At 45.3% G+C, this 27,788-nt stretch overlaps 1 protein-coding gene across 1 annotated transcript in view; it reads right to left on the bottom strand.

Annotated features, from left to right (window-relative positions):
- Window positions 1–27,788, bottom strand: part of bcas3 (BCAS3 microtubule associated cell migration factor) — a 238,466-nt gene that overhangs the window by 869 nt on the left and 209,809 nt on the right. The window contains exon 24 of the mRNA XM_068745321.1: window positions 19,789–19,965. Within this exon, the coding sequence (XP_068601422.1) occupies window positions 19,789–19,965 (177 nt within the window). The remainder of the gene's footprint in view (window positions 1–19,788; window positions 19,966–27,788) is intronic.

Below are 27,788 nucleotides of genomic sequence, written 5' to 3'. Positions count from 1 at the left end.
ATGACTGTAGCGTATCATAGTATCCTGATGTGATACTATCATGACTACAGTGTATCATAGTATTCTGATGTGATACTATCATGACTACAGTGTATCATAGTATCCTGATATGATACTATCATAACTACAAGTGTATCATAGTATTCTGATGTGATACTATCATGACTACAGTGTATCATAGTATTCTGATGTGATACTATCATGACTACAGTGTATCATAGTATCCTGATGTGATACTATCATGACTACAGTGTATCATAGTATTCTGATGTGATACTATCATGACTACAGTGTATCATAGTATCCTGATATGATACTATCATAACTACAAGTGTATCATAGTATTCTGATGTGATACTATCATGACTACAGTGTATCATAGTATTCTGATGTGATACTATCATGACTACAGTGTATCATAGTATCCTGATGTGATACTATCATGACTACAGTGTATCATAGTATCCTGATGTGATACTATCATGACTACAGTGTATCATAGTATCCTGATGTGATACTATCATGACTACAAGTGTATCATAGTATTCTGATGTGATACTATCATGACTACAGTGTATCATAGTATTCTGATGTGATACTATCATGACTACAGTGTATCATAGTATTCTGATGTGATACTACCATGACTACAGTGTATCATAGTATCCTGATGTGATACTATCATGACTACAGTGTATCATAGTATCCTGATGTGATACTATCATGACTACAGTGTATCATAGTATTCTGATGTGATACTATCATGATTACAGTGTATCATAGTATCCTGATGTGATACTATCATGACTACAGTGTATCATAGTATTCTGATGTGATACTATCATGACTACAGTGTATCATAGTATCCTGTGAGACTATGAGACACTGCCCAGGGTGACGGCAGCATCACAACACAGTGGTTCTGCATCTACGCAACTGAAGATGAAACAGAGATTTTGAGTTTCTAGCGAGGCCCAGGAGTTGCTCTAACAAGATTTTCCATCAGAACACAAAGAGCTCACTACTCCTATAAACAATGGAAGTCCACATCAGTGGGATTAAGCCACACCCTCAGAGGACATCAGTCTTCCTCTGTCCAGACCTGCTGCTCCTCGACCGACATCGTCCACTGTGGACTAACCAAGCCGCTCTGGTGAGCGTCTCTCCACGAGGAACCGGTTACTGTTATTACATGCTGTAAACTATCTCTGTCGCTCTCTGGACAGCATGGCATGCGGCGTATTAAGACTGTGATGCATGTAGTGTCCTGTGACGTCCATCAGGCCTCTAGCATTGATTAAGCTCCTTCCTGGCTGCTTCCACAATAGTTCCACGTCCTGCAAATGTGCGGCAGTGAGCATCCGTGGCAGAGCAGCTGTCATCAACAAATTGAGAGCAGGATTCGATAATGCACATACATGAGAAGAAATCTGCATTTACTGCTGACAGATGGCCGTTTTTCCTCAAATGGGTGCATCCTTTACTTTCTTCTCCTCTTCTTTGAACCTGCCTCTCCACAGGAGTTGGACCAATCCATCAGCTGTTTTACGGTGTGCCCAGTTGACCTGTTGAGTTCTGAAAGGTTTGTACGTCAGCTCCGCTTAGGGAGTCTGACCTGAAGTTTAATTCATGGTGCATTTAAGGGATCATCATTCCAGCTTAGCGTGTGACAAGCTTGATGACTTGTGTCTCCACTGTTACGCTGGACTTGTAGCTTTCGAGGTGACTTGATGGTTAACTATGGCTTTGCGTTGCTACAACACTGGTTCACTTCTAACTCACGCACAGACCCGACCTGAGAACAGACCCACAAGTATAAAAGCATTGCTTTCTGGCCAATCAATTCTTAATAATAATGAAAACCAACTCCTCCATCAATAAAACCCGACCAATCGTAAAACCCTGTATCAATAACAATTCAATAACTTTGATCTGCCATCACTCCATATAATCCCTTGAGCTTGTAAACCTCTCAGCATTCCAGAGTCACGTTTAAGTCAACTATGATTTTCTATCATTCAGAAGCTCCCATTATTCCACTGCACATGAGAACCTGCAGCAGCTCAGCTCCATGTAGGTGGCAGGACCAACCTGCGTTACCATGGTAACACAGATCTGAGTCTCCCATCGATGGCTTATCATCTGTATCTGGACCTGACTGCTGTTGTGCAAAGTAGGTGCTTTATTCGCGGGGTCTGTCGACTGGGGAGACGTGATGACATAGCGGCTGCCTCAGTGAGCGGCAGCTTAAAATACATCAAGAGGATGAGTTTTGCAGAGAGGTGGCCTCTGGAATGCTGTGGGATCAAGGAGCAGCTCCGGGGAGCGCGTCCGGCCTCGGAGAAGGCATCTGTTCTTCAGGTCATGTTCTCGCTGCTCATTTCATTTTCATTTCTGTATCAGCCTTCAAGTATTTGAGGGGAAACAGCACTAAAACTGACACAAAGGTCGTGTTACTTTCCGATGAATCTGGGAAGAAACGCTAAAAGCGTACAGGCAGGATAAAATAGAACCCCATAGCTGATGCCAAACCAACAAACACGCCGGTGAGAATCCAGCCTGGACATACTTAGAGCTGAGATGCTCTGATTAGGTCTGACTTGCATTTTCTTTCGTGTCTCAGTTTGAAACCGTTTGCAGGGCTGGACTTGCAGAGGCACCATGGTAAGACTTCCTTCTGCCGTCTGTCAGCACCGACTGCAGAACTCACCAGTGACCTTGACATGAACAGGAGCTCTAATTAGTGTAAGAATTGTTGTTTTGTTGCACTGACATAAAGCCACAGTGTGTTTAATACGTCTGGCAGATGTTGGGGAGCGAGTATGGATCCAAGTCTTTGTCACGGGGCGGAGGGCATGCAGGAAGTGTCAGCTTCTTACTTTAGCCCAGGAAACCTAATACAAACCACACTGTTGCTTTCCCATCTAACAGGCGATGCGCCACTCTGCGGTGTCATCCCAGCCCCCCCCCGGCTCCTCTTCCATTCTCTAACACCACACGGAAAGAAATGCTGTGGTAATCCCAGCAGATGGGAAGACTGCTGCTGCAGGGGCCTGCTTTTATACTTCATTAACATTCAAATTAAATAAGAAATATAGCAATTATTTAATTACAAATTACAGTGATTTAAATAAGGTTACAGGTTATGTAAGCCTGGACATAAAAAACCTGAACAGAAAAAGCGAACGCTTTTGTAACGAAATAATTTTTAGTACGTTTTATTGTCCTGGGTTTCAGGTGGGACATCTGAGAGCCGTCCTCGGCCCACTGCCGTTTCACTTCTGTGCTATTATTCTATCTATGCGTCTATTATTGAGGCCATGGAACAAATGAAGAGATCCAACATAGCTGCCTGCTAAGTAAAGACGAAATGACATCTAAGTTATTCTTCTTCTATTAAATGATTTTCAAATCATAATTAATATATAGCTGCTGAATTTATTTAGAGATTACAGTGTGCATGTGTGAAACTACGACACAGAGGTTGTTCTGTGACTACAGACTGTCATGTCCGGTGTCAGGAGATATCTCTGTACTTTTCTCTTATGTACTAAGCTATTCAAGATATATATATATATATATATACTGTATACGTCACAGCATCACGACACAGCCCACAGTGCTGGGTTTTATCCGTAAGAATAGGGGTCATCTGTAATCATGTCAGTTTTTCATCCACAACTTGAGGCAAGCAGAGGCGGCGCCTCACCTCTCCTCTCAGTCAGCGTGACACCCAGAGCTCCTTCAGGAGGACACTGGGGGGGACGCTCCTCTTAACGTTGCCCCGGCTGTCAATCAAACATGACTCCTCTATTAACTCCTCACGTCACAGGCGCTTTGCTTCTGACTGGAAGTGCCAGCAGTGCCGTGCCCTCCCAGCTTGCCTTTTCGCCAGCCTCGGCCAGCCTCAGCTGGATGTGCACTGTTGCATTGTTATTGTAGGCGCTGTAAGCTGCTGAACACCCCAGCAAAGCCCCAAAGGCCCATTCTAGTGCTGTCTAATCCACCTCATTGTGTGCAGCCTACAAGCTATTCAACAAGTCTTAACCTCCCGCACCCCCTACACTCCCCCCCCCACCCCCCCGCTCTAATGTTGGGGATCTTTCCCTCTCGGGATGATGTCACTAGGTAAAGTAATACGGTTATTTACATGGCTGTTTTGTCCCGTGTGTTGATGTGTGAACAATTTCATTCTGGAGGGACGCCAATGCAGAAATGGAAGGTCTGACTGATATGGACTTTTAAAGGGCTCTGACCATCCAGCTTGGCTGCTTTTCATTTTCAATGACAAAGTTGATATGTATTTGAAGCTAAAAGCTAATATCAGGAGCTTAAATGTGACTGTTTGGTTAATCTAGACAGTTTTATTCAGAGATTCGTCCTCACTGCAGGAAACACCTCTAAAACAACCTCCATTGGAGGAGCTGCAAGCAATCACCCTGGATTAAGAGTGCTTTGAGTCCAGATATCAAGATCTTTCCAGTCATTGTGCTACTGGTGATGACTCTGAGGGGCTACTGGGTCCAGCGCTTGGTTCTGGGGCTAAAGACTTCAGACTTCAAAAGAGTAAAGTCACTGTGAGATACAGAGTCAAAGAAGTTATCGTTAAAATAGCAGCACATGGCGCAGCTGGAGATAACAGGAGTGGTTGCTCTATAGCGGGGAGGCGAAGGGGGAGGGGAGGGGGGGGCTCCTGACTGTTCAACAAGGAAGAAAATGTTGTTGGTGATTTTAGAGGGCCGTCCTCGCACAACATGAGAGAGACAAATATAACAACATATCAGCCAGCTAATACCTCATCAGCCAATCAGAGGGGCAGATCAGAAAGGGTCCGGTCAGCCCCGTGGGCTGCGAACAGGCTTTAATCCTCTTACGCTGGGACGCAAACACAGACTGCAGCAAACACTTTCATTCCAGACACACAGCCCAGAGGCAGCCGGAGACGCACAGATGTAACAGAAAACACATCATCCCTTCACCACAAACTCAAAAGGTTTATATGGCTGATGTCATTTTAAGTATCCAGAAGAATTACAGTAATTTTTTATTACATTGAACAACAATTCTAAATGATAATTTTAATTATTTTCAATGTGTAAAAACAGGAAAAGCATGATCGCTCTGAGGTCTGCATGCTAATGTAATGCTATCATAGTTAGCCCCCCTCCCCCCAAAAAAACAGTTTACTACCTCATTGTTTTCAGAGCTTTATGCTAAATCCTAAATTCTGGGAAGATAATAAATTAAAGAGTTATTATTTATTGAATAATAAAGGATTTTAATTATTTTCCAAGACCTCAACCCAGACATGAATAAAAACGACATATTTAATCCGGTGCTAATCCCACACAGTCCCAGAATAATTGTTAGTATTGCAGTCAATGAAGATTCAAAATGTGCTCCTCATTATCTTGGTTGATTATTGGCCGATGTTTATGGAATTTGACACAGTGGGGGGGGGGGGGGGTGTCTCTACCTCACCATCTCATCTGTTCTATCTTCAATAGAACAGATGAGGAAACTGATCCAGGTGAAATCGGGGTAAATGTAATTTTGGGTTCTGTTCTGTTTCTGCTGGTCTTCACCAAGACGCTGTGGAATCAGTAGTTGTTGTTTCTTCAAAAGCTCTGGATCTATAGATCCAGAAGAACACTCCATTTCTGAAAGGCTGCTTTTAGTGGATAACTTCTAAACTAATAATGATATCAACGTGAATCTAAATGCTAAATGTTTGTTTTCATGGCAAGGAATCTAAAAATAGAGATAAAATAAATGTAGGACCATTATGTTTGGTGTAAATCAAAAAGGGAGACTGAGTTGCGTGGCAGAGGTCTCTATTCTATTTTGAAGAAATTCACAAATCACATGCAGCAGAAAAATGCTGGTGGAAGACGTTTATACACATGTAGTCGGAACAGAGACTATGAATCAAGGTCAGCGTGTTGAAGTAATATTAAAACTTGTTTTACCAACGTCAGCTAATTGGGCCGAGTCTCTACAGCGAGGGGAGTCGTGGGTCTGGGTCCATTCCCGCCCATCGGGATCTACCCTCGCTGTAGAGGGGTGGGGGCGGTAACCCATGGCGATACTATACTTATCCCAGCTGATTGTTTTTGTGTTTTAACTTTAATCTCACCGTTGGCCCCGGCTGGCTCTGATTAGTGCTCTCACGTGCACGCATGCATGCACATACACATACACACACACACACACACACACACACACACACACACACACACACACACACACATTTTTATATTAAAAAAAGAAATGACAAAATAACTTGAAAATATAAATACAAGTGAAATCTTACAGCTCATAAAAGTTTTTATCTAAAGTTTCTTCCTACAAATGGAAACGATTTGGAGCTCATGGTTCAGCATTCTGTTGCCTTCGTGAGCTGAAATAAAGTTGCCTTTCTTTCTGTTATCGCAGAATATTTGGTGGTCTCATAAACCACGGACGTCCTTGCCCTTCCGTTATTATTTATCCTTGACCTACAGCGGCGTTCGGCTTGTAATACAGAGTCCTCATTCCAAGTCAATAAAGTTTGTTTCCAGAAATATTACCATTTACATCAATGTATGCGACACACAATCATTCCGATCCCCAGTACTACCTGGCTTACCTCAACAAGAAAGCCACAGGGAAAGATGAACTGTGCCCAGGAAACAGTGACCAATGAGCTCCTAGCCAAAGAGGAACTAATGACAAAACCAGTGAGAACATTGTGGAACACAGCCTGGTCTCGTTTGGTCCGTGAGGGGCTCTGAAGGAAATGAAGTAAAAGAAGCACTTCTGAAAGGCTACGACTTAAACAACCACAAACAGAGTCAGGTAACAAATAAAGCTTTTGACCGCCATCATTCATCAACAGGGCTGCTATGTTACAACGTAAGACAGCGCGCGCAACCGACACTATATAGGAAGTATCATTTATTATAAGGACTTGCAGATGTTTTACACATGAAAGCATGTCAGCATCACATGTGAGCTCTTGCTCTGTACAATCCTTAGAAAGCTGTTCAGTTGGACGACTGAGGCCACATTAGTGGGAAAGCTCATTAAAGTCTACCGGAGATCATCCTAATGGACTGTGAAAAGCCAAGCTTAACACACCCGCCTGCGTCTAGGACAGCACGCATTAATGCGGCCGGGCGTACGTCATGAGCAGGGTTCAAATGGAGCGGCGCGCTACATGGCAGACGCCCCGCCTCCTCACCAGGATCACACCCAGGACTAAATTCATTCATATTTTAAACGGATGCGTTTTGACACCGGTGATAGGTCTAAAAAAAACCCATCTTGCGCTCATGTTTCTTCCACATAATCACAGAAGCAAAGCGATGCTTCAAGCACCTTCGAAATGAACAGTGTCCCGCCCACAAGCCGGCGAGTTCACCGAGGAAGCATGCCCCCCCCCCCGCTTGAACTCCACAGGGTGAACCACAGCCAGCAGCCATCCCATGAATCACCCGAGTCAACAGGTCGCGTGATTAAGGAACAAATGAAAGAGAAAGCAAGTGATTCATGGGGCGAGTTCCAGCCCTTGAGTGGGGACTTTCTCTCGCTCTTCTCTGAACGTATATTCTGAGTTCCAGCAGCTCTACATGCAGCGGACCACAACTTTCCCACCGGCTTCTCATTGGATTGGGCAATAAGGGGTTCCAGCGACAGGCCGGGACACTCCTGACACTCTACGTGAGCCGCTTTGAATTAGGGCTCTAATGAAAACCTAGTGGTGACCCAGGGCTGGACTGGCTGCTGACTCAGACCGACAGCCGCCTTCGCACTGGACTCAGTGTGGAACCGCTTTTCATGGGCCGACTGCTGCTTTTATACACGGGCCAAAGAGAGACGAGCAGAATCACACGGGTCTGTCTGCCCAATGTGTAACAGACTCACAACGTTATATGGAGCACGCTCGGTTTTTACACAAGTCATCCAACTGCAGAATAGATCACTGGAGGACTTCGTAAAGTCAGCAGCACACCGTTAAAGGAAATTAAAATGTGCTATAACGGGTTTTATAGGATGGGCTCAGGTCATAGGTTCTACTGAGTGCTGAGCTCTCGGAATGTGGTCCAACATACTGTAGAGAACCAAGAACCTTGAGTAGTGAGAAAAGCTGCAAAAACACCCTCCGTCTGGGCCCAATACAGAGAAAACGTCTCACCAAGGCTTTATAATCCGGCCCGCCGAATTTGTCCAAATAATATCATTAAATAAAATTTTCTTATAAACCTCATTCATTTGACCTTTTCCCTGTAACGCTACCTGTAAAAGGCCAAATCCTTTCATGTAATGTATTTTACATGTAATTTATATTATTACACACAAACACTCCATCCATCGGTTCCTGGCCCAGCACCTCTGTCAAATCTTAGAACCCATTGTGGCCCGAGAGTAAAAAAGTTTGCCCACCCCTGATCTACACCGTCAACATGGTGATCTGGATCAGCACCAAAAGGTTCTAGATTGTTCTTGGTATCTTTATACACCAACCATGAAAAGTAAAAGTGAATCAGAGCTGATGTTTATTTTTAACTGATTTTTGAATCCATAAATGGGTTTTAATGTTCAAATGTAATATTTTTTCCTGACCTCATTCTGGATTCGACCGGAGCCCTTTATGACTCTGATTTTTGGTGAGTGAATTGAACACATATTTTACAAGACATGATTTTTGAAAAGTAAATGGGAAAATCCAGATGTTTCTGTATCCAGACGGGTATCTGGATTACTCTCAAAATTTAAGGGGATCTAAGTTCGACCAATACCATCCTCAGATTTCTATTCATCAAGACCCATCCAGCAGTTTTTCCCGTAATCCTTTTAAAAACACAAACCGAAAAAAACAGAACCTCCTATGTGGAGCTAACAAGCTAACTGAAGCTGCTGCCAGGCCTTTTCTCAAACAACGCTACCCCCCCCCCTGTGATGGTCTCAGACCGCTCACTCCCACTGTGAAACCGTGGCCTGAATTGGGCTTAAGACACAGTTCCCACAAAAATAGCAACAACCTGTTTTGAGTTGTCTAATTGGAAGCAACCTGATATTGCACAGATCAGTAAGTAGATGACAAAGCCCAGGACCTTTCCAAACATCACATGTATTTATTGAAGCTGTTTCTACAACAAAAATTTCAAAGTGATCCAGAATCCAGGATCTCTTCTGGATCATCACCAACATTTTATCAACTATTCCTGGTAAGATTCCCAACATTTCCTGAAAATTTCATCAAGATCCTTACCATAAATGTTTGAGTGGTCTTGCTAACAAAACAAATAAACAAACCAACGGCGGTGAAAACATCCCCTCCTCGGAGGAGGTAATGAAGCGCTTCAATCCCTTTTACTCCTCACGGTGGAAAGCAGACCCTCCTCTGTATCCCAACCCGAACACACGACTGACCTGATGTCCCACGACAAGCGCGTTGGAGCCCGTCCATGGGTTTGGACAGGAGGGCTGGACTCAGCTGAAAGAGGCTGCTGGTGTTGTTGCCCACTGTGGACAGGGAAGTGTCAGGAGCCTGTCGCTGACCATTACATCACAAACGTGACCCGTGCACTTCAGGCCAGTGGAAGGGTCTGACGCTGAACCCTGCGTGAATGAATGCTCTCTGAGGGCACTTACAACCCTGCATATAATACTTTGGACACATGGCACAAACAAACCGAGTCCGTCTTGATGACTTGACATGTCTTATATGCCGGGATCTGAGCTGCTGTAGACTCCAGACACAGCAGCCCCTGTTACAACAAGACTGCACAGTAAGGCTCCTTCGCTATGGCGGCTTTGTTTACCCTGATCAAACCGAAGGCGACGTAAACATGATCCAGTGTGTGATCTTAGATGGCATACTGGCATTCTGCAGTGTACGTAAAACCACGCTGCAAAGGCAATGAGCCATTATCTCATCGCTCCTGCACCTCGTCTCCACGATCTGAATCCGCTGTCAGGTGATCCTCTGACTGGGGCGCTCACGGCATCCCCGTCATCCAAACACAAGTCTCACCGGCATTATGCACGATCCAAATTCATCACTCATTCATGGAAGACAGCAGGGTCCAGTCACCAGAGACTGAATAGAAGAAACACACATCCAACCGACTTCCTGTACGAACACAAGAGATGCTGCATTGACAATGCACACACACACAGGGTCCTAAGGTCAAAGGTCATGCTCAGCTGCTCGGTATCATGGCTGTTTTAGAATGGAACAAATAGAAAGCAACCAGAAATCGTTCATCAGGACGTCCCAGTTCCCATCTCCAGGTGTTGTAGGTATCCTCTAAAGTCTAAACTCTGGACAGGCCATGTGTGCATCAGGTAACCTAAATCCATCTGTCAGCCATCCACTACAGACACCATGAAAAACATGAACCTCCAACTGAACTCAAATTCAATAATTCAGAGAATTCCTGTGTCACTATGACAAATATAATCCAGCACGAAAGCACAAAACGAAGCTGCAGACAGAAAAACACAGGTGGCCTCCTCGACGTGTTGAAAGAGAGCGTTAGCATTAGCATGATCACCCTGGACGTGCTGAACAGAGAGCGTTAGCGTTAGCATGAGCTGAGTATGTTGCATCTACCAGGATGAACACGTTCTAACGGACACGTCATTGCATTCTGTTGAAAGTTCCAGCGCTATGGAAAGATTCCCCGACTCTGTGCTGCCTCTCCATTATGCATTCTATCACTTATTCATACCACCATGTTTTATTGATACACACACACACACACACACACACACACACACATACATGCAGGGTCATGCTAGGAGAGATTGTGTGTGTTTGTTTATATGTGTTTACAAGAGCTTCAGTGTGACAGGGTGTGACCAGAAAGTATGTTTTCGTGTGTACCCCCCCCCCCCCCCCCTCCCCCCCCCACACACACGCAGTAGGCCGTGTGTGTGTGTGTGGTTTAATAACCTAACAATCTCAGAAGTCATAAAAACATTCATTCCATTTTAACTGTTTTGTAAAATGCTTTCTGTCGGATCAAAACGCTCCTTCCGTGTTTCAAACTGGTTTCCACAGAAGTGGAATTAGGGGAATATTACAACAGCATGCCATCTATTCCGGATTCCGCGGCTTGACTGGCTCCATCATAATTTACAGTGGGTTAACTTCCACTGAAGAATCCAGAGGTCAGCTCGCTAACCCTGATCATGTTTCATCCACACATGTCTCACGGCATGAGTTTACAGATGTCCTGAAAAGACAGGAGCATCTCTCCCTGATCCGTCCTTAGTCCTTTCAGTGTCTCCATGGCTTCCGTGCATGATGATGGTGTGGTCCTTATTCACGCTGCTGCACCTCCACCTAACCCATCCTATGAACCGGCTTAGCTTGAGCTAAGTCTCTTCGTGGGTTGAGTTTCAGTGCAATTAAATTATTTTCAAGAGATTTGCCAATTTTATCACAAAATGGGAACATTTGTGACAAAATAATGGTGCCCATATTGACAGGCTACGGTCAACAACAGTGCTTTGCAGCAGCTCAGCACGCTAGCTGTCACGCACAGGTAAAGGTAGGTGGGAGGAATCCTAGATTGGCACACCAGATTAATTACCTATAAGTAGTTTTGTTCAGAAATGAAATGCATTATTGACGATGATTCCTACTGGCTCAGGCTCACAAACGTCTTCTCGTCCCAACGCCAGCGCCTCCGTCGTCTCCACTGGGTAGCGTCGCAGCTAACAAAACGCAGAAATCAAACGCTTATGGAACGCGTTCAGAACAACAACGCCATCTACCAAGTGTGTGCCTTTTGTAACTTTGCACCAAAGCTTGCACTCTGGCGGACTCTGGTGCTGGCGGGAGCCGCAGTTGGGAGAAAATGGCCTCCATGGCGTTTGAGTGACGGGTCACGGACCACGGCGAGTTCATCGCACCACTCAGCGACAACAAGTGTTTAGCCGTGTGCCACCGCTGTCAACTGTGGCGGAGCAGATTGGGTGGAGTGGATCGCCCTCAGCCTCGAGTCCATTTCAGACGCTCTGCTAAAGTGTGTCCCTGACCCCCCCCCGTTGTTGCACCGAGTCCAAACACACAGGAGCGGCGCTTTAAAAAGAGCTTCCCACCACTCTCACCATCTCCCTTTCTGCGTCTCGCCCTAATTCTCCCTCTCATGCACACCCTCCTTTCTGTAAACCCTTACAGATCTCTGTGTGTGTGTGTGTGTCTCCCTTGAGCGAGCTGTTAAGTGCAGTCTCCAAAAAAAACTCCACAAAAGCCCCCCCCCCCATACACAAGTGCAGAATGACACTAGCACGCAATTACATTCACACACCAAAACCTTTGCCCATGTAGACACACTCTCTCGCACACATGCACTCTTTTCACACTTCCCCCGGGGCACGCGGGACAGAGTGGCAGAGTTGAGCCTGGGATAAATGATACAATGATATCCAGGCCTGACTTGTCAGTCGAGAGGGAGGATGAGGAGGGCGAAGAGGAGGAGCGGGGGCAGCTCAGAATACAGGAATGATTCTTCATCATCTCACACTGTCACCACACATTATGCTCAAACGTTTGCCTAGCAACGTGAGAGAGCAAGAGAGGGAGGCTGGGGGAGAGCTGGGTGGCGGGGGGGTGATGAGGGGCAGATATAATGACCGCACTCTGCTTTCACACTCGCCGTCTCTTCTCTCAGCGCCGTACTCGCCGGCCTCAGCCATCCTCGTATTCTTTCATTCGGACCCTGACGCCTTCCTCCCCACTTCTCTCTCTCCATGCATTTGTTCTTTCTGTCTGACGCAGCAGCTCTGAGCAGCTTTCGGGGAGAGAGTGCACTTCTTGGCTCTCTCTCTCTCTCCCTTTGTTTACAGCGAGGGGACAACATGGCCCTCTGGGCATGTCACAAAATTATTAACTAATACTTCTGAGTTAGTCAAGTGTCCAAATAGTGTGTGTGTGTGTGTGTGTGTGTGTGTGTGTGTGTGCGTGTGCGTGTGTGGTCCCATGCATGAGTGCTTCAGTCTGTGCACGAGGCCAGCTATTGAGACATTAGTCACAGTTATGCTATGTCCAACATACACGCAGCTCTACGTGCATGACGCTGTGAGAAAGCCGGTAGCTGAAGACGAGCCCCGTCTCTGAGGAGGCCGGCGCTGAGAGACGTCGGAGGACGACTGGCGTCCCATTCTGAGAAGTGTGACTCATCAGTAACGTATGATGAAGCTGCAACAAGATCACAGCAGATTCGGTGGTGGTCCAAGCGCGGCGGTGGGTTGGGTGGGGGCAATGGCAACGTGCGTGCACTGGGGCGATGCGTAATGGTTTCAGCGAATCAGTGTGTGCACACTATGTAGCAGTATTACTACCCAGAGTATTTCTCCTGGAGTTCCTTGAGTTTTCCCAGAATCTCTGAAACTATTTCTTAACATTTAACATTTAACTCAGACGGTCGCTCACAAATACTGCGAAGCAGGAACGATGCAGTTCTTCAAAACGGAGTTCTTCAATCATTCCTAGTCCCCGCATTGCAGACACAAATAAATATTTAGTTCTTTGGACTAGGAAACGGTTCCTGTCGTCCAAACATAGCAACCTCTTCCTAAATTACCTGAACCAAGATCAATTATACCAACAACACTCCACAGTACTGCATCATACTATTGAAAGTACTTGAAATTCAAGACCATTTCTTGTAGACCAATTAAAGAGCTTCTGCATGCCATGATATATAAAAGCTAAAGAAAAAGAAGCTACAACATTTTTTTTTTTTTGCATTGCTAAAGGCCTTTGGACAACTCAGATGCTCAATAAGTAAAGTAACAGATAAGTGTGATGATGTCTACAATCAGACTCCACCCACCCACCTCCATATTCAATCTCTCTATTGATCATCGGCAGCAGATGAAAGTTGTCTAACCTTGAACAACGCTAATGGATTTCCATTTCTCAGCATTGCGCATAACAAACAAAGCATTTGGTGAATGGACGGACATGACAGGGGATATTTGTGGAGAAATACCCACGTTGTGAAACTTACTGCCATGAATGATGTCACACTTCTCCCTGCACATGTTTAACAATCCCAACATGACAGCAAGTAAGTTGTAAATAGCTAGAAATGGTCAGCATAGATGAAGAGCTCATCAGACTTGGAGACACGGGGGTTTATGGAGATAAATTCTAATGCTTGTTTTGAAGACAAAGCCCAGATACCAGGCTTCAACAGAAAACGGATGAGTGGATGAACCAACAGCAGGCCACAGGGACTAATAAGCAATCATTGCGCTTCAGAAATGACTAACAGTAATGAGTAATGTAGTGCATCTTTCCAGTCAGGGCCCAACGCCGTCGAGATGCACACAGCGGATTAGAGGCTCTTAGCCGTTGCCAGTGGTATTAAAACAATAAAGCATTCTATTTGATAGGTTATGGCAATATGCAGTGCACATTCATCAAATGGGAAAAGAACACTTGATACAAATGGAACAATAGTATGCTATTAAAGCATAGCACTGTCTACTGTGATATTGATTAGTAAATGGGGTGAGAGAGATAAGCAACATCGTGCCATCTCTTTAAGATGAACGTTTTACGCCGAGGGCTAAAACTAACATGCTCATATTTCACATATGTTAACTAGAAGGTCACGCCATACAGCGTAAATCTAAACACACACACACACACACACGTGCGATGATGTTCTGAGGCCATATTAACTCCTATCAGGACAATCATGGTTCACACATAAAACAAGGGCTCTGAATCAAAGAGACGCTGATTTCTGATTCTCAGGAAAACTCGTTACCAAACTAGCATCCTGTAAGAAAATGTGCAGAAGTTATGATTTACCTGTTTTGACAAAAGTTTATAATTTTGCATCACCAATCATCATAGAGCAGGTTAATGGACTGAAGAGTGACTATCACCTCCAGTGGGGTGTTGGGACAGAGGACCAGTCAACAGTGGGGACAGGTTCCCCACCGTGTCCTGGTCTGTGGACCGAGGACCATGTGATTTAGATTTGAAGAATTTAAAAGTGGTTTCGAGGGTCTCTTCCTGTTGGAAACCGACAGTGTTGCAATAACCGCTCAGCATCATAGGTGACAAAAAAAGACATCCTACCACTTAAGAAAATGTATAACAATATGGCCTGATGCAAGTAATCAGACATCAAAAGCGTCCTTGTTCCTGAGCCGCAGAGACTCTCAGCTGGGACACAGCCGGCTGTGTTGAGCAGGAGTCCACTCTCCATATGGCTTCAATGGAATTTATGTTGGGCAGGCACCAATAAGCCAAATCTAGTTAGCAGCATTATATCATTGCTACAAAATCTAATTTCAGCCCCAGTGTGTTTTAGCCCCCTCTCTCCCGTCCTCTTCATCTTCTTCCCCTCTCTCGCTCCCTGTCCATCCGTCTGTCTTTCTATGCGAGTGTCACCTGCCCTCCGAGCTGGCGACACTGGGTCTCGGTCTTAGCGTGAGAGCCCCATTACCCTGACTGGAGGCTTTGTTTCCCCTGTGAGAGTGTGTGTGTGTCTCTCTCTCTCTCTCTGTGTGTGTGTGTGTGTATGAGCATGTGCTGGAGGAGAATGTCAGAGAGACAGTAATTTGTAATATCAGCAAACATTCCAGCCCAGAGATCCTCTGAGTGTGTGAGCAGACACATGGGGAGCGAAAATGTCTTGTGTTTTCGTCTAAATCTATTTTTGTAAATTATCGAACGGAAAAATCGTTTCTGTCGATGACAAACTCGCGTAATGACAGACTCAGTGGAAACGGGCTGTTTACAAAAGTTGGAAACGTTTACAGAGATTTCACTCAACAGTTGCAAGGAAACATGACAGAGAAATAGATGAGGGGAATATGCGTATAGGTGTGGTGAGAGAGAGCGTGTGTGCGTGTTTTCAACCATCTGCCTCTGCTCATTTACGTCTCCTTTCAGGACACACAAAAAACATTTATATTTAAATACATCCTGTGCTGCTCAATACACAGCAAAAACAGAATCAACGTTGAAATGCTCTGCTCAGTTTTAGTGTACAACGCTGGAGCTTTAAAGCAAACCAGTAGCATTCACACACATCTAAAAACATCATTCAGATTTTCTGCATTCAAAGTCTGAAGTCTGTACGAAGAGTGTTTAATCCTCTGTAATTAATTTTTATACAGAGTTTTTAAACATCTTGCCGCTGTTAGTCAAGCTGTGATAGCTTAGCACAGGGGTGGGCAAACGTTTTGACTCGCGGGCCACAATAGGTTCTAAAATTTGACAGAGGGGCCGGACCAAGAACAGATGGACGAAGTATTTGTGTGAACTAATATAAATGACACATGAAAGCCATTGCATGAAATGATTTGGCCTTTTACAGGTAGCATTACAGGGATTAGGTCAAATGAATGAGGTTTAATTATAATACAATTTTATTTAATGATATAATTTGGACAAGTTTGGCGGGCCGGATTAAAAAGACCAACGGGCCGCATATGGCCCCCGGGCCTGGGTTTGCCCATGCCTGGCTTAGCAGGAAGTGACATCATAGCCCCTACATTTATTGCTCCAATCAAGGACTCGGACGCACATTGAAACAGGAAGAACATTTTTTAAGACAGGGACAGACTTTAATGCATCTAGTTATTGATTTAGTCATTAAAAATTCAGAAGTAAGCACCATGTGTGAATGTTAGACAGAAGGATCCATACGAGGACCAATGTTGTGTGTCTTTGTGTTATTAGACAATCCGGCCCTGTTTACTTTGGACATGAGACTTTATGACACCAGAGTTCAAGGCAAAGGGCTCTCAGACATCAGCAAGGTATCAGACTAAACTCCAGTGTGATCGCTGCTAACCGACTGTTTTATTCACAGTGGAGTAGATAGTGGAAGACAGAGGTAGGTAGTTGGTAGTGGATAGTCATAGTAGCAATAGGAGACAGTGGTAGAGAGTGGTAGATAGTAGTAGACAGTAGTTGATAGTGGATTGATAGTAGTAGATATTGGATACATAGTAGTAAATAGTGGACAGATAGTGGTAGATCTTGGATAGATGGTAGTATATAGCGGATAGATATTAGTAGAGAGTGGATAGATTGTAGTAGATAGTGGATAGATAGTAGTAGATAGTGGACAGATAGTAGTTTGTAGTGGATAGATAGTAGTATTAGTGGATAGATAGCGGTAGATAGTCAGTGAGTCCATAAACTCTGGTCAGTCATTATACAGTAATGTCATACAACTGGAAATTATGGAATTACATTTTTCTGTTACCAGTTGTAATTTTAAATGAATTATTTTCTCTGGACTGACTCAATCCTTCGTCTGTCCCCTGGAATTTAGAAGTCCCTGCGTGCCATATCCGATTTAAACACTAAAGAAAATATCTATTTATTTGCACCAAAGGGTTTGTGAGGAAAGAAGAACCTCTAATTGTCCTTCTGTAGAACCATTAACAGTGAATCGTTCTTCAATAGACATCAAACAACTCTTTCCATTTCCATTCATCCTGCTGTAACAACACAGATCCCAGTCATATCCTTTATTAATATAACCCCAACTCGCCATCCATGCCCCCCCCCTACAGCACACACAGCAACATTTCCTTTAGGGTACAGTGCAGAAGTGCTGCACTATTAGATTAGCCAACTGCGTCTAAAGCCTCTCTGTCTATGAACGGCTGAAGGAACCAACAAGTCCATCACATTCCCTGTAGATGATGTCTTCAGCACAGCTCGAGGCAAAGAAGTGTGTGTGTGTGTGCGTCACAGTTGTATTTTGATTTAATGTGATCAGTAATGAATTTTGTGTTGCATTAAAGGGGTGGGGGGGGATGCGATGCGATGGGAGGGACAAGAACAAGAGGTGAATGACTACTAGTGTCCGGGAGTCTCCAACATCTAATCTAATAAAGAAACACAGAGAGAGGTGGGTGGATGGGGGGAGTAAAAGAGAGTGATGAGGAGAGAGGGAAAGAGAGAGAGCCTACAAATGAGGTTAAGTCCTAACAGAGAGAAAGAGAGGGGGGTACCGGACTGGATATGGCTGCGGATGGTTGAGGGGGTGATAGTCGATGCTAAATCCATTAGTGACCCCCATCTACCCCTACCACAAAACCCTCCCCACCAACCCCTGTGGCAGCCCCAATAGAACTACGCCCCTTCAACACACACACACACACACACACATACACACACACACACACACTTAAATCAAAAGAACTCTTGTTCATTTAAGGAGGGGGAAAGAGAAAGAGAGAGCGCTGCCGCTTCCTAAATGAGTTAACCATTTGGACTGTCAGGGCCAACGGCATGTCTGCTGAGCGTGCACACTGCACACACACACAGACACACCTACACAAACACACACACACACACACACACACACAGGAAGGAAGGAAGAATCAAGGTATGTGCATATGCTAAAAGCAACCCACTCAGAAATACATTGACCACAACCAGTCCGTCCTGCTAGCCTCGTGCTAATCCATCACCAGACCTTGACCTGGCATCACTGCATGCTGGATAATTCCAGAGGAGGAGAACAGAATCATCTGCTGCTCTGCATGCATTTATAATAATATTTGTATTATTAGGACAAAAGACAGGTACTCATACCACCAATGATGAGAGGTGTTTGTGTGACATACGCTGCCCGACTAGAGCCACCATTCTTAGGATCGTTTTATGAGAACATCTAGCCGTCCTGCAGACGTGTGGTGTCTGCTGCACGTGAGTTCAGATAGCTGCAGCACGCTCAGATATTTTATCCATGCACCAAGAACGGTGTTGGAGACAGGCAGAGCTCTGGTCAAGGTTCTGTTTTCCACCTGTGTTGGGTTGTTGGACTTGATGAAAGAGAATCGGGTAGGATAGAACTCATAAAATATAAGTTATCGATGCAGGTCTGGAAAAAACTGATCCACCTATTTTCCTCCCACTTTCTGGGAAGTTTGTCTACATGATTGTTTGTCATGCTGAGCCTCTCTCTAGGTTTTTGCTGCTTAGGCTAGACTTTTGTAGGTCAGATTTCCTTTTCAATGTAAATTTGGGATGCATAAACAATTTGAATTTGATTCCCTTTCTCTTATTTTCAAAGGAAACTGGAGAACCTGGAAAAAAAAAACATGCAGACACAGGGAGAGCCTAGAAACTCCACGTAGAAAGGAGTAGAACCCGGGCCATTCGTGTTGTGAGGTGACAGCGCAACCCACTGCGCCACCGTGCCTACCCCAGTAGGTATATATATAATAGTGAAATACAACTAGAAACAAGGCATACCGGTACATAATAAAGCAAGCCAAATGATAAAAGTAGCATAATCATTAAAAGCCATTTATCAAATAGTAAAAACTTCTCACCAGCTCCCACACCCACTCGACATTCCCTTACAGTAACCGAGGATGCTCTGTCAGTACAGAAGTCAATGGACAGCATGACGGACAGCATGGCGAGGTTTAGGAGTGAAGGCAGGAGAAGGAATCTAAATGACATCACCGAGGTCCGAGACGGGCAAATAGGCTGAGTGAACAGTTTGCACGCTGCAGTTCAGAGTGAAACCTGACTTATATCTTTCATTAGCATGCTTTTTGGGGCACAGCTTGTCATCCAGCCAACGTCTTTATGGGAGGTGAGTCTTTTGTGTCCCATTAAGGGTTGTAATATTCACTTCAGTGGAGAGGATTGAGACAGTGGGAATCTTCTTAAAGCCCTTCTGCTTGAAGATTGAAGCATGAGCTCCAGCTGAAACGGAACCTTTACGCCAGTGGACACGTTGCCATGCAGGTCAGTGTTTGATTGACAAGTGTTGTCCATTGTCTACTGACCTGTAGCAGATCCGACGACATCCCTGGACGGGGACTCAGACATTGCATCAGCCAGTCTCTCCCGGAGGCCTTCGTCCGTAGTGTCTGCCGAGCCAATGTTATGGCGTGGAACACCGAAGCTTTCCGGCCAGCTGCCACATACTTCCAGCAGGGTCACGCCACGCCCGTCAAACGCACCTGCGTGAGGAAATAAACACAAACACAGGGATAAGGCTCTGCTGATCACCAAAAGGCCGGAGGGATGCTGCAACGTTTTCTACTCAGTGTCCAATAATCATGACCGCGTCAGGCCAATCAGTTGCTCATCATTCACAGTGGCGCTTTAGAGAGGCTGTTCTGGTCATAACTTGCCACCGCAGAACCACATACTGCTGACGGCCTGAAGTTTATAAAGCACATAAAACTTTACAGCGGCCCTTTAGAGTTGACTCAATGAAGCAGGAAAGTGGCGCTTCGATCATCTGGACTGTGTCGGCGCTGAAAACGAAGGCTCTCAGATGGAGCCAGATATTACAAACAACGCTTCTTCCTCCCGTGCTCTGAACGTCGAATGACTAACTGGCTCTGGAATGCGCTCAAATCATACATTTGATCCCTTTGAACTTCACTTTGGTGACCATGTACATGCTGCATGTATGGAATTTATTCCCGTATGTGATCTTAAATATTTCACTGGTGTACTCTTGTAAGCATGCAGAAATAAAACGACAGCCAGATCGTCTCAGTGACTGCTGAGTCAGCATTTATGCTGGATGATGACGATGTTAGAAAATTAATTGAAAATCTTCAGAAGGAAAAAAAAGAAAATCCGACATTCGAGGCAAGACAACGTTAATCGTAATCGCCACAGAGCGGCTGACTCGTGCCAGATCGCTGAGCGTTTTTCACAGCATCGTGGTGTGGTTTGGGCTTTTGCATTATATTTTGCATAGCAAGTGGATTTCCCAGACTCTCCTTTTTATGTATTAAATATACTGGCCAAATATTTATACCACATCACGATGTAAATGAATTTGCTTCACATCAGTTCCACTGGAGTCAAGCCACACACGCACACACGCACACACGCACACACGCACACACGCACACACACACACACGCACACACACACGCACACACACACACACACGCACACACGCGCACACACGCACACACGCACACACGCACACGCACGCACACACACACACACACACACACACACACACACACACACAACAATCTTCATGCGTCTCAGACCCAAATCCACACCGACCCACGCTGCACCTTAATCTTTCTTCCTTTCTGTCTGCCATAATTTCTGCAATCAGAGAGATCTTGATCTTTGGAGCCAGAGAGTCTGCAACCTGCTTCTGTGTGTGTGTGTGTGTGTGTGTGTGTGTGTGTGATGCCAGCCAGGCAAGCAGTCATGCAGACTCTGAAACAATTGGTTTATTCAATTAGTGTGTTCATATGGCTTGGTCACTGTGCCTGCCAGCACTGGAAGGTGATAAAGGCTGGAAGGGGAGATTTAGTGGTGACATGAGCCAAACGCTCCTCTGAATGCTGGAAAACAACTATTCAAACACATGAAGCCAGGGCTTCAATTTCATCATCATCATCATCATTGTTTCAGTTCTGCATATCGGCATCTCTCAGGTTAACACCCAGACAGTGGCACACAGGTAACGACTGAGTCATTTGGATGTGAGAAAACCGGCACAGGCGATGAGACAAATCTGAGAGGATAATTAGAGACCTGTCGGTAGTAAGCCTCAGACACCTTTTCCCACAACTTCATCGTATGACTCATCAGCTTTATCCTCCTATAGTTTCCTCTCTCTGTATGTCTCTCTTCTTCTTGAAAATGGGCACCAGAACATTTCTCCTCCATTTCTCTGGCATCTTCTTTCCCTCTAGGATTGTATTAAAAACTCGACAGCTACCTCTCCTAGACACTTCCATACCTCCACAGGTATGTAATCCAGTCCAACTGCCTTCCCATTCTTCATCCTCTTCATCGCCTTTCTAACTTCACTCGTGCTAATCTTTGTCACTTCCTGGTACACAACAGGTGTCTCTACTACCCTTTGTTCTCTCTCATTTTCCTCATTCATTGATTCCTCTAAATACTTCCTCCATCTTCCTACACACTACTGGCCTCTGTCAACACGTTTTCATCTCTGTCCTTCATCACTCTAACATGCTGAACATCCTTCCCATCTCTGTCTCTCTGTCTGTCCAGCCTGTACAGATGCTTCTCTCCCTCTTTACTATCTAACCTGACATACAGGTCATCATATGCCCTCTGTTTGACCTTTGCCACCTCTACCTTTGCCTTGCGTCTCATCTCCCTGTGCTCCTGTTTACTCTCTTCTGTCCTTTCAATGTCCCACTTCTCCTTAGCTAACTTCTTTTCCTGTATACACTTCTGCACTTCCTGGTTCCACCCCCCAGAAGACACACCCAGTACTCTCCTACCTGTCTCCCTGATCACCTTAGCTGTTGTATTCCAGTCTTCTGGAAGCCTCTCTTGTCCACCCATAGCCTGTCTAACTTCTTCCCTGAAAGCCACACAACACTCTTCATTCTTTAGTCTCCACCACTTTGTCCTCTGCTCTGCCTTCGTCCTCTTCATCTTCTTCACCACTAGAGTCCTTTTACACACCACCAGCCTATGCTGGCTGGCTACACTCTCTCCTACCACAACCTTATAGTCACCAACCTCCTTTAAACTGCTCCGTCTACACAAGATGTCGTCCACCTGTGTGCTCCTCCCTCCACTCTTGTAGGTCGCCCTATGTTCGAGTCTCTTCAGGAAATCAGTGTTACCTACTGCCATTTCCATCCTTTGGGCAAAGTCCACCACTGTCTGTCCTTCTAGGTTCCTGAATCACTTCTTCTTATAAAAATCAAAGTTGTTATAAAACAACTTGAATCCTGCTCCTCAGCTTCCAGCATTGCTTCCTTTCCACCTGGTCTCCTGGACACACAACACATCCACCTTTCTCCTCATCATCATGTCCTCCAGCTCTCTAGCTTTTCCCGTCATCGTTAATGGGTTAACAAGGCTGTTGCCAGTTGTTGTTAACACGGGCTTCGACCGATCCGGTATGACTTTCTTATTTACATTGATCTACATAATTTTCTGTGGCAAAATGTTTACGCCGGACGACAATCCTGACGCAAACCTCTGCATTTATACAAGCTTGGGACCGGCACACTGGAGTAACTGGCTATGCTACGTTAACCCTTGCTAACCACACTACCTGTGCTACCCATGAAGCTCCATTTGACATTTGACACACATCCAGTTATCCAGCGTTAAATCAACCACTGGACATAATAACACACACACACACACACACACACACACACACACACATCTTACGTGCTCTGTCAGATTGAGCTGCTGGAACTAAAGGGGAATTCTTTGAAAAATCCTTTCAGCATACACACACAGTTGGCTTCTGAAGTCATCAGAAAAATAAGACACTGACTGTGTGTCAGTGTGTGTGTGTTTGTGTCGGTCAGTATTATCACTACAGGGAGCATGGAGGCCCGTGCAGCCTCCTGCCTCAACATTAACACCTGTCACTGGCCTGCAGCAGGACTGAGAATGGCCAGACCTCAGGGCACAGACACACACACACACACACACACACCTACACACACACACCCACACACACACACACAGTAGTCTGATAGCCGGTGAGCCAGGCAGATCAAAGGTTTTGACAGCGGTGCTTTCCTGGATGATAAGAGCTTGGCAGAAGGTCAGGAAGAGCGCTCGGTTTATCAGACCTGGCTTTGACCAATACGAGTACTTGAAGGTCCAAACTGATAGCATGAGACTCAAACTAGCAGTAGTGGTGAGTAAAACAATTCACCCAATGTGTGTGTGTTTTTTTAATGCCCCTACAACCTGCAGCCTTTAAAATGATCCAAACGTAAAGTCATCAGCTGTGAACATCAGACGCTCCGTGAAGCATGAAGGTAGGACTTTCTGCTGTATACAATGCCAACCCTCAAAATCACAGTTTTTCATCTCTAGGCAATGACTTAACGTCAACCTGACAGCGCATTACCAGATCACTGGAAGTAATCTGATTAGTCTGAAATCCCACAGAGGGAATGCATGGAATATAAAACTGTATCCAGGCATAGAAATAAGGGGGGAACCAAAATTTAAGTTCCGCATGTTCGTGTACCCCCACGGAGTGAGATTATTGGCGCGCTCCATGAGCAAGACTGGGCGCATGAAGCACAGGGATGTCCACGTTGGGTCCATGTTGGGCCCAGGTTCTAATGAAGCACAGGGATGTCGATGTTGGGTCCAGGTTCAAATGAAGCACAGGGGTGTTCATGTTGGACCCAGGTTCTAATGAAGCACAGGGATGTCCAAGTTGGGTCCAGGTTCTAATGAAGCACAGGGATGTCCATGTTGGGTCCAGGTTCTATAGGTCTGAAGGATATAAAAGGTTTAGAGGTCCACCGACATACACTCAGGTGGGGGTGTCTTGTCTGCTGTCTCATGCCACTGTTTCTGGGTTACCTGCGCAGCGCAGATGCTAATGCCTGTTTAAGGCTAATTCAATTAGGCTTTAGTGCGAGGGGGCAGATCGAACTTGCTCCTTTATTGGGGCTGTTTAAAATGTAATGGTGCGTGCTTCTAAGAAAGCGAGACCAAGTGGTGTTACTGGGTAGTAGGGCAGTAGGAAAACAGCATCAGGCTGTTACTAACAAACAGACCATAAATCAGCAGGTCGTTAAGATGGGAGCCGCGCTGTCTTTCTTATAACAAGTCCGACGACCTCTCATCCAGCACAAACGCTTTACAGCAAACCCTCTCTTTATGAAGCTTGTGGTGAATGTTTGTAAAATAGCATGGTAAAATAATGACCATTATGTTACATGCCAGCAGGAAATTAAGCAAACCATGAATCATTCATTTTGTCCAAATGACCCAACAAGATGTGAAAAGAACGGGACAAATTTCCCTCTAGGAAGTCTTTCACATCGAGAAGCTGATGATTGACCAAAACCAACGTCGTTTTCCACTCATCTCATAAACCCCAGACACGGGAGGGTTAGTGAAATAATAAACTACTTCTGTTCCGTCGCCAGGGTTTAGCTGTTGCAGCCCTGCTGCTGTTTAAGCCACCCTGAGTGGTGGACAGCAAACTTTATGCACAAGAACAATGGCGGGTTATTTCTCACGCTCTATTCTATCATTGTCTTTCCACACCATTAATAATAAAGGGCTTTTATTTGATTTGGAGCAAACAGATGCCTCCATTTAGAAATGTTAATTGTGGTATAGTCGCCATGATGGAGGAAAACACAACAGTTGACAGTGAAAGTTTTGCTGCTTTGTTTCTTGTATGATATGGTGTGTGATGAATATCACGGTCCCGCCACCTTTAGTGGGAATGTTTCCTGCTGTGGATCACTGAAGACCCACCACCACAAAATAAAGGCCCACCATTAAGCAGGACCAGTCTAGCCTGTGTTATACTCATTCATTCATGCTGGAGCCTGTCCCAGCTGACTACGGGAGAGAGGCGCGGGACACCCCAGACAAGGCGCCAGCTCAATGCATTGCCACACAGAGAGAGGTTTATGGAGGTGGGATGAAGCTGGAGAACCCGGGCAGAACCCATGAGGAGAACATATAAAACTCCACACAGAAAGGAATCAGACCCAGGATCATCTTGTTGTGAGGCAACAGCGCTACTCACTGCACCACCTTGAACACTATACTATTGACTTCTATTCCGACAAGGTGCTAAAATAGGGAACCTTCATTCAATTAATCTTGACAGATAATGACAGAACGGATGTTATATAGATGTCACCAAAAGACACTTAATGGACTTTAGCTGGCACACAGGAGTGTGACTGTGCTGTGAACCTGGAGTGACATCCCTCCAGGCAGTGTGTGTCTCTGTGTGTGTGTCTCTGTGTGTTTGTCAGAACGAGACAGAGCCAAAGAGAGGGTCTCGGATATCCTCAGGGAAACACTAAGAGTGCTAGCTAGCTGGCAGAGTAGGTTTGTGGCGTGGCGTTAGTGTTAATGGAGATGTAAGCTCACAGGATTAGCACCCATAGGAATGTGTGAGTGTGAGTGTGTGTGTGTGTGTGTGTATTTGACAGGCAGGGTCTTTCTTTTATTACATTAAGGCCAGTAGTTCTAAATCATTTATTCCCTTTGCAGTCTCAGTGGTGTCAGCTAAGTGTTAGTAATCCCCATCAATGCCAGAGTCTGCTTCAAGGCACTTTACTCACTGCCACACACACTCACACATGTGCATGTACACACACTCACACACCAAAACATATGGCATTCAGACATGACGACGCATTAACCTGTGCACAGTTAATTGCAGATAAATGCCGGACACATACGCTCACACACAAATACAGGAAGTCAGACAAGTTCATTTGGTACATTCCAAAGATTTCCATCCACTTCCTGGATGTGGAGCGTAACTCTAACACCATCCACAAGCTGCTTAACTTTAAAGTCTCTTCAGCACGATACAAAGCAGTCCACAGGGCAGCAGAAGCGTCCCAGTACCCATGCTATACTGGCACCCATGGGAGCATTGCTCTTACAATAAGGAAGGGTCCGACATGCTGCCGATGTCTTAGCCTCACTAGCTAACATGCTTATTGTTAGGTTGCAAAGTCAAATCATCCTCTTCATTTGAAATCCTACATTTCAAACACATTTGAAATTATTGTGTGCGTGTGTGTGTGTGTGTGTGTGTGTGTGTGTGTGGGGGGGGACTCTTGGCTCTGTGGGTAGATCACCAGGTTCAGGAACAGATCAGGATACACCTCACAGTGCCAGATAATCTAAGGCAAATATTTCCCCCAGATAATCAGGATCAACCCTGGCCCAGAACCCCTGTGGTCCAAACCACTGGGCTAAAGGAGCCATTAGCCCTGTAGGCTACGAAAACGGTCTGATCCAAAGAGAGCGTGCCCTGAGTTGAATGAATGGTGCAGATCTGGGTTTGTAGAACATCACAGGGCTCCAGGTGTAAGTGTAGGGATACAGGAAGCAAGAGTAGCCCTGCATCCTGCTACCAACTACGCTGGACACCAGTTGAATATTCAATAGACACTGAACTACAGTATTCCAGTCTGACCAGTATACACACCTACAGAGCAGACAGCAGGTCATCCTGAAGCACTGGAGGGGAATGCTTGGGTATCTCAGATGAAGTTTGGTGAGTGTTAGAAAGACTGTCACTCATTCGGGATGACTGCCGTTTACACAGGAGCAGAGGTGGAAAGTAATTCAATATGCTGAGAGAGAACAGCTGAGAGCAATTAGGGAGCTCCTCGTATTCACGTGCATGTAAGGACAATAACACGAGAGCAGATCAGGAGAAAGTCGTCACGCTGTCTTCTGTTTCGACGTGTCCTGATGTCCGGCTCCACTAATCAATGTCACAGGAAAAGGAGGGTGTGGAGCCCTGGAAAAGACCTCTCCCTGCTCCTGCCGTTGGTTTCCAGAGGGCATTAATAGTGAGCAGAAGGGGACACTAATTACAAGGAGGCCATACATCTAACACTGAGCAGACCCCGAAAAGGGTGTGTTTGCTGACAAACGAGCAGGCGTGCTCCGACAGCCTGGATGCATGAACTATATTTGAACGACTCATGACTGCGGTGAGCTTCGTGGACTTGAATCCACTTCAGGACACGATGCAGGCATTTGGTTGGTTCAGCACAAATGACCTCCAGCCTCATACTGCCCCCTCCCCTTCATCCCCGTCAACTCTGCCCTGCAGTGTTGTGCTGTCACACCTGTCCTGTATTACAGCATGAACTTCAGCAGCAATGTCAACCAGCGAAAAGCACTTTTAAGCATGTTCAGGTTCACTGAAGCCCCACTCTACGTGACAGAACAGTGTAAGAGCTGCTCCACTGATTAAACTCACTCCACTGATTAAACTGATTTTTGGTATGAAATAGCAAGGACTGCTTTTTAATTCCACCACCCTGTGGGA

Source organism: Brachionichthys hirsutus, chromosome 11 (assembly GCF_040956055.1).
Source record: "Brachionichthys hirsutus isolate HB-005 chromosome 11, CSIRO-AGI_Bhir_v1, whole genome shotgun sequence".
Lineage (NCBI taxonomy): Eukaryota > Metazoa > Chordata > Actinopteri > Lophiiformes > Brachionichthyidae > Brachionichthys > Brachionichthys hirsutus.
This window is presented reverse-complemented; position numbering and strand designations above follow the sequence as displayed.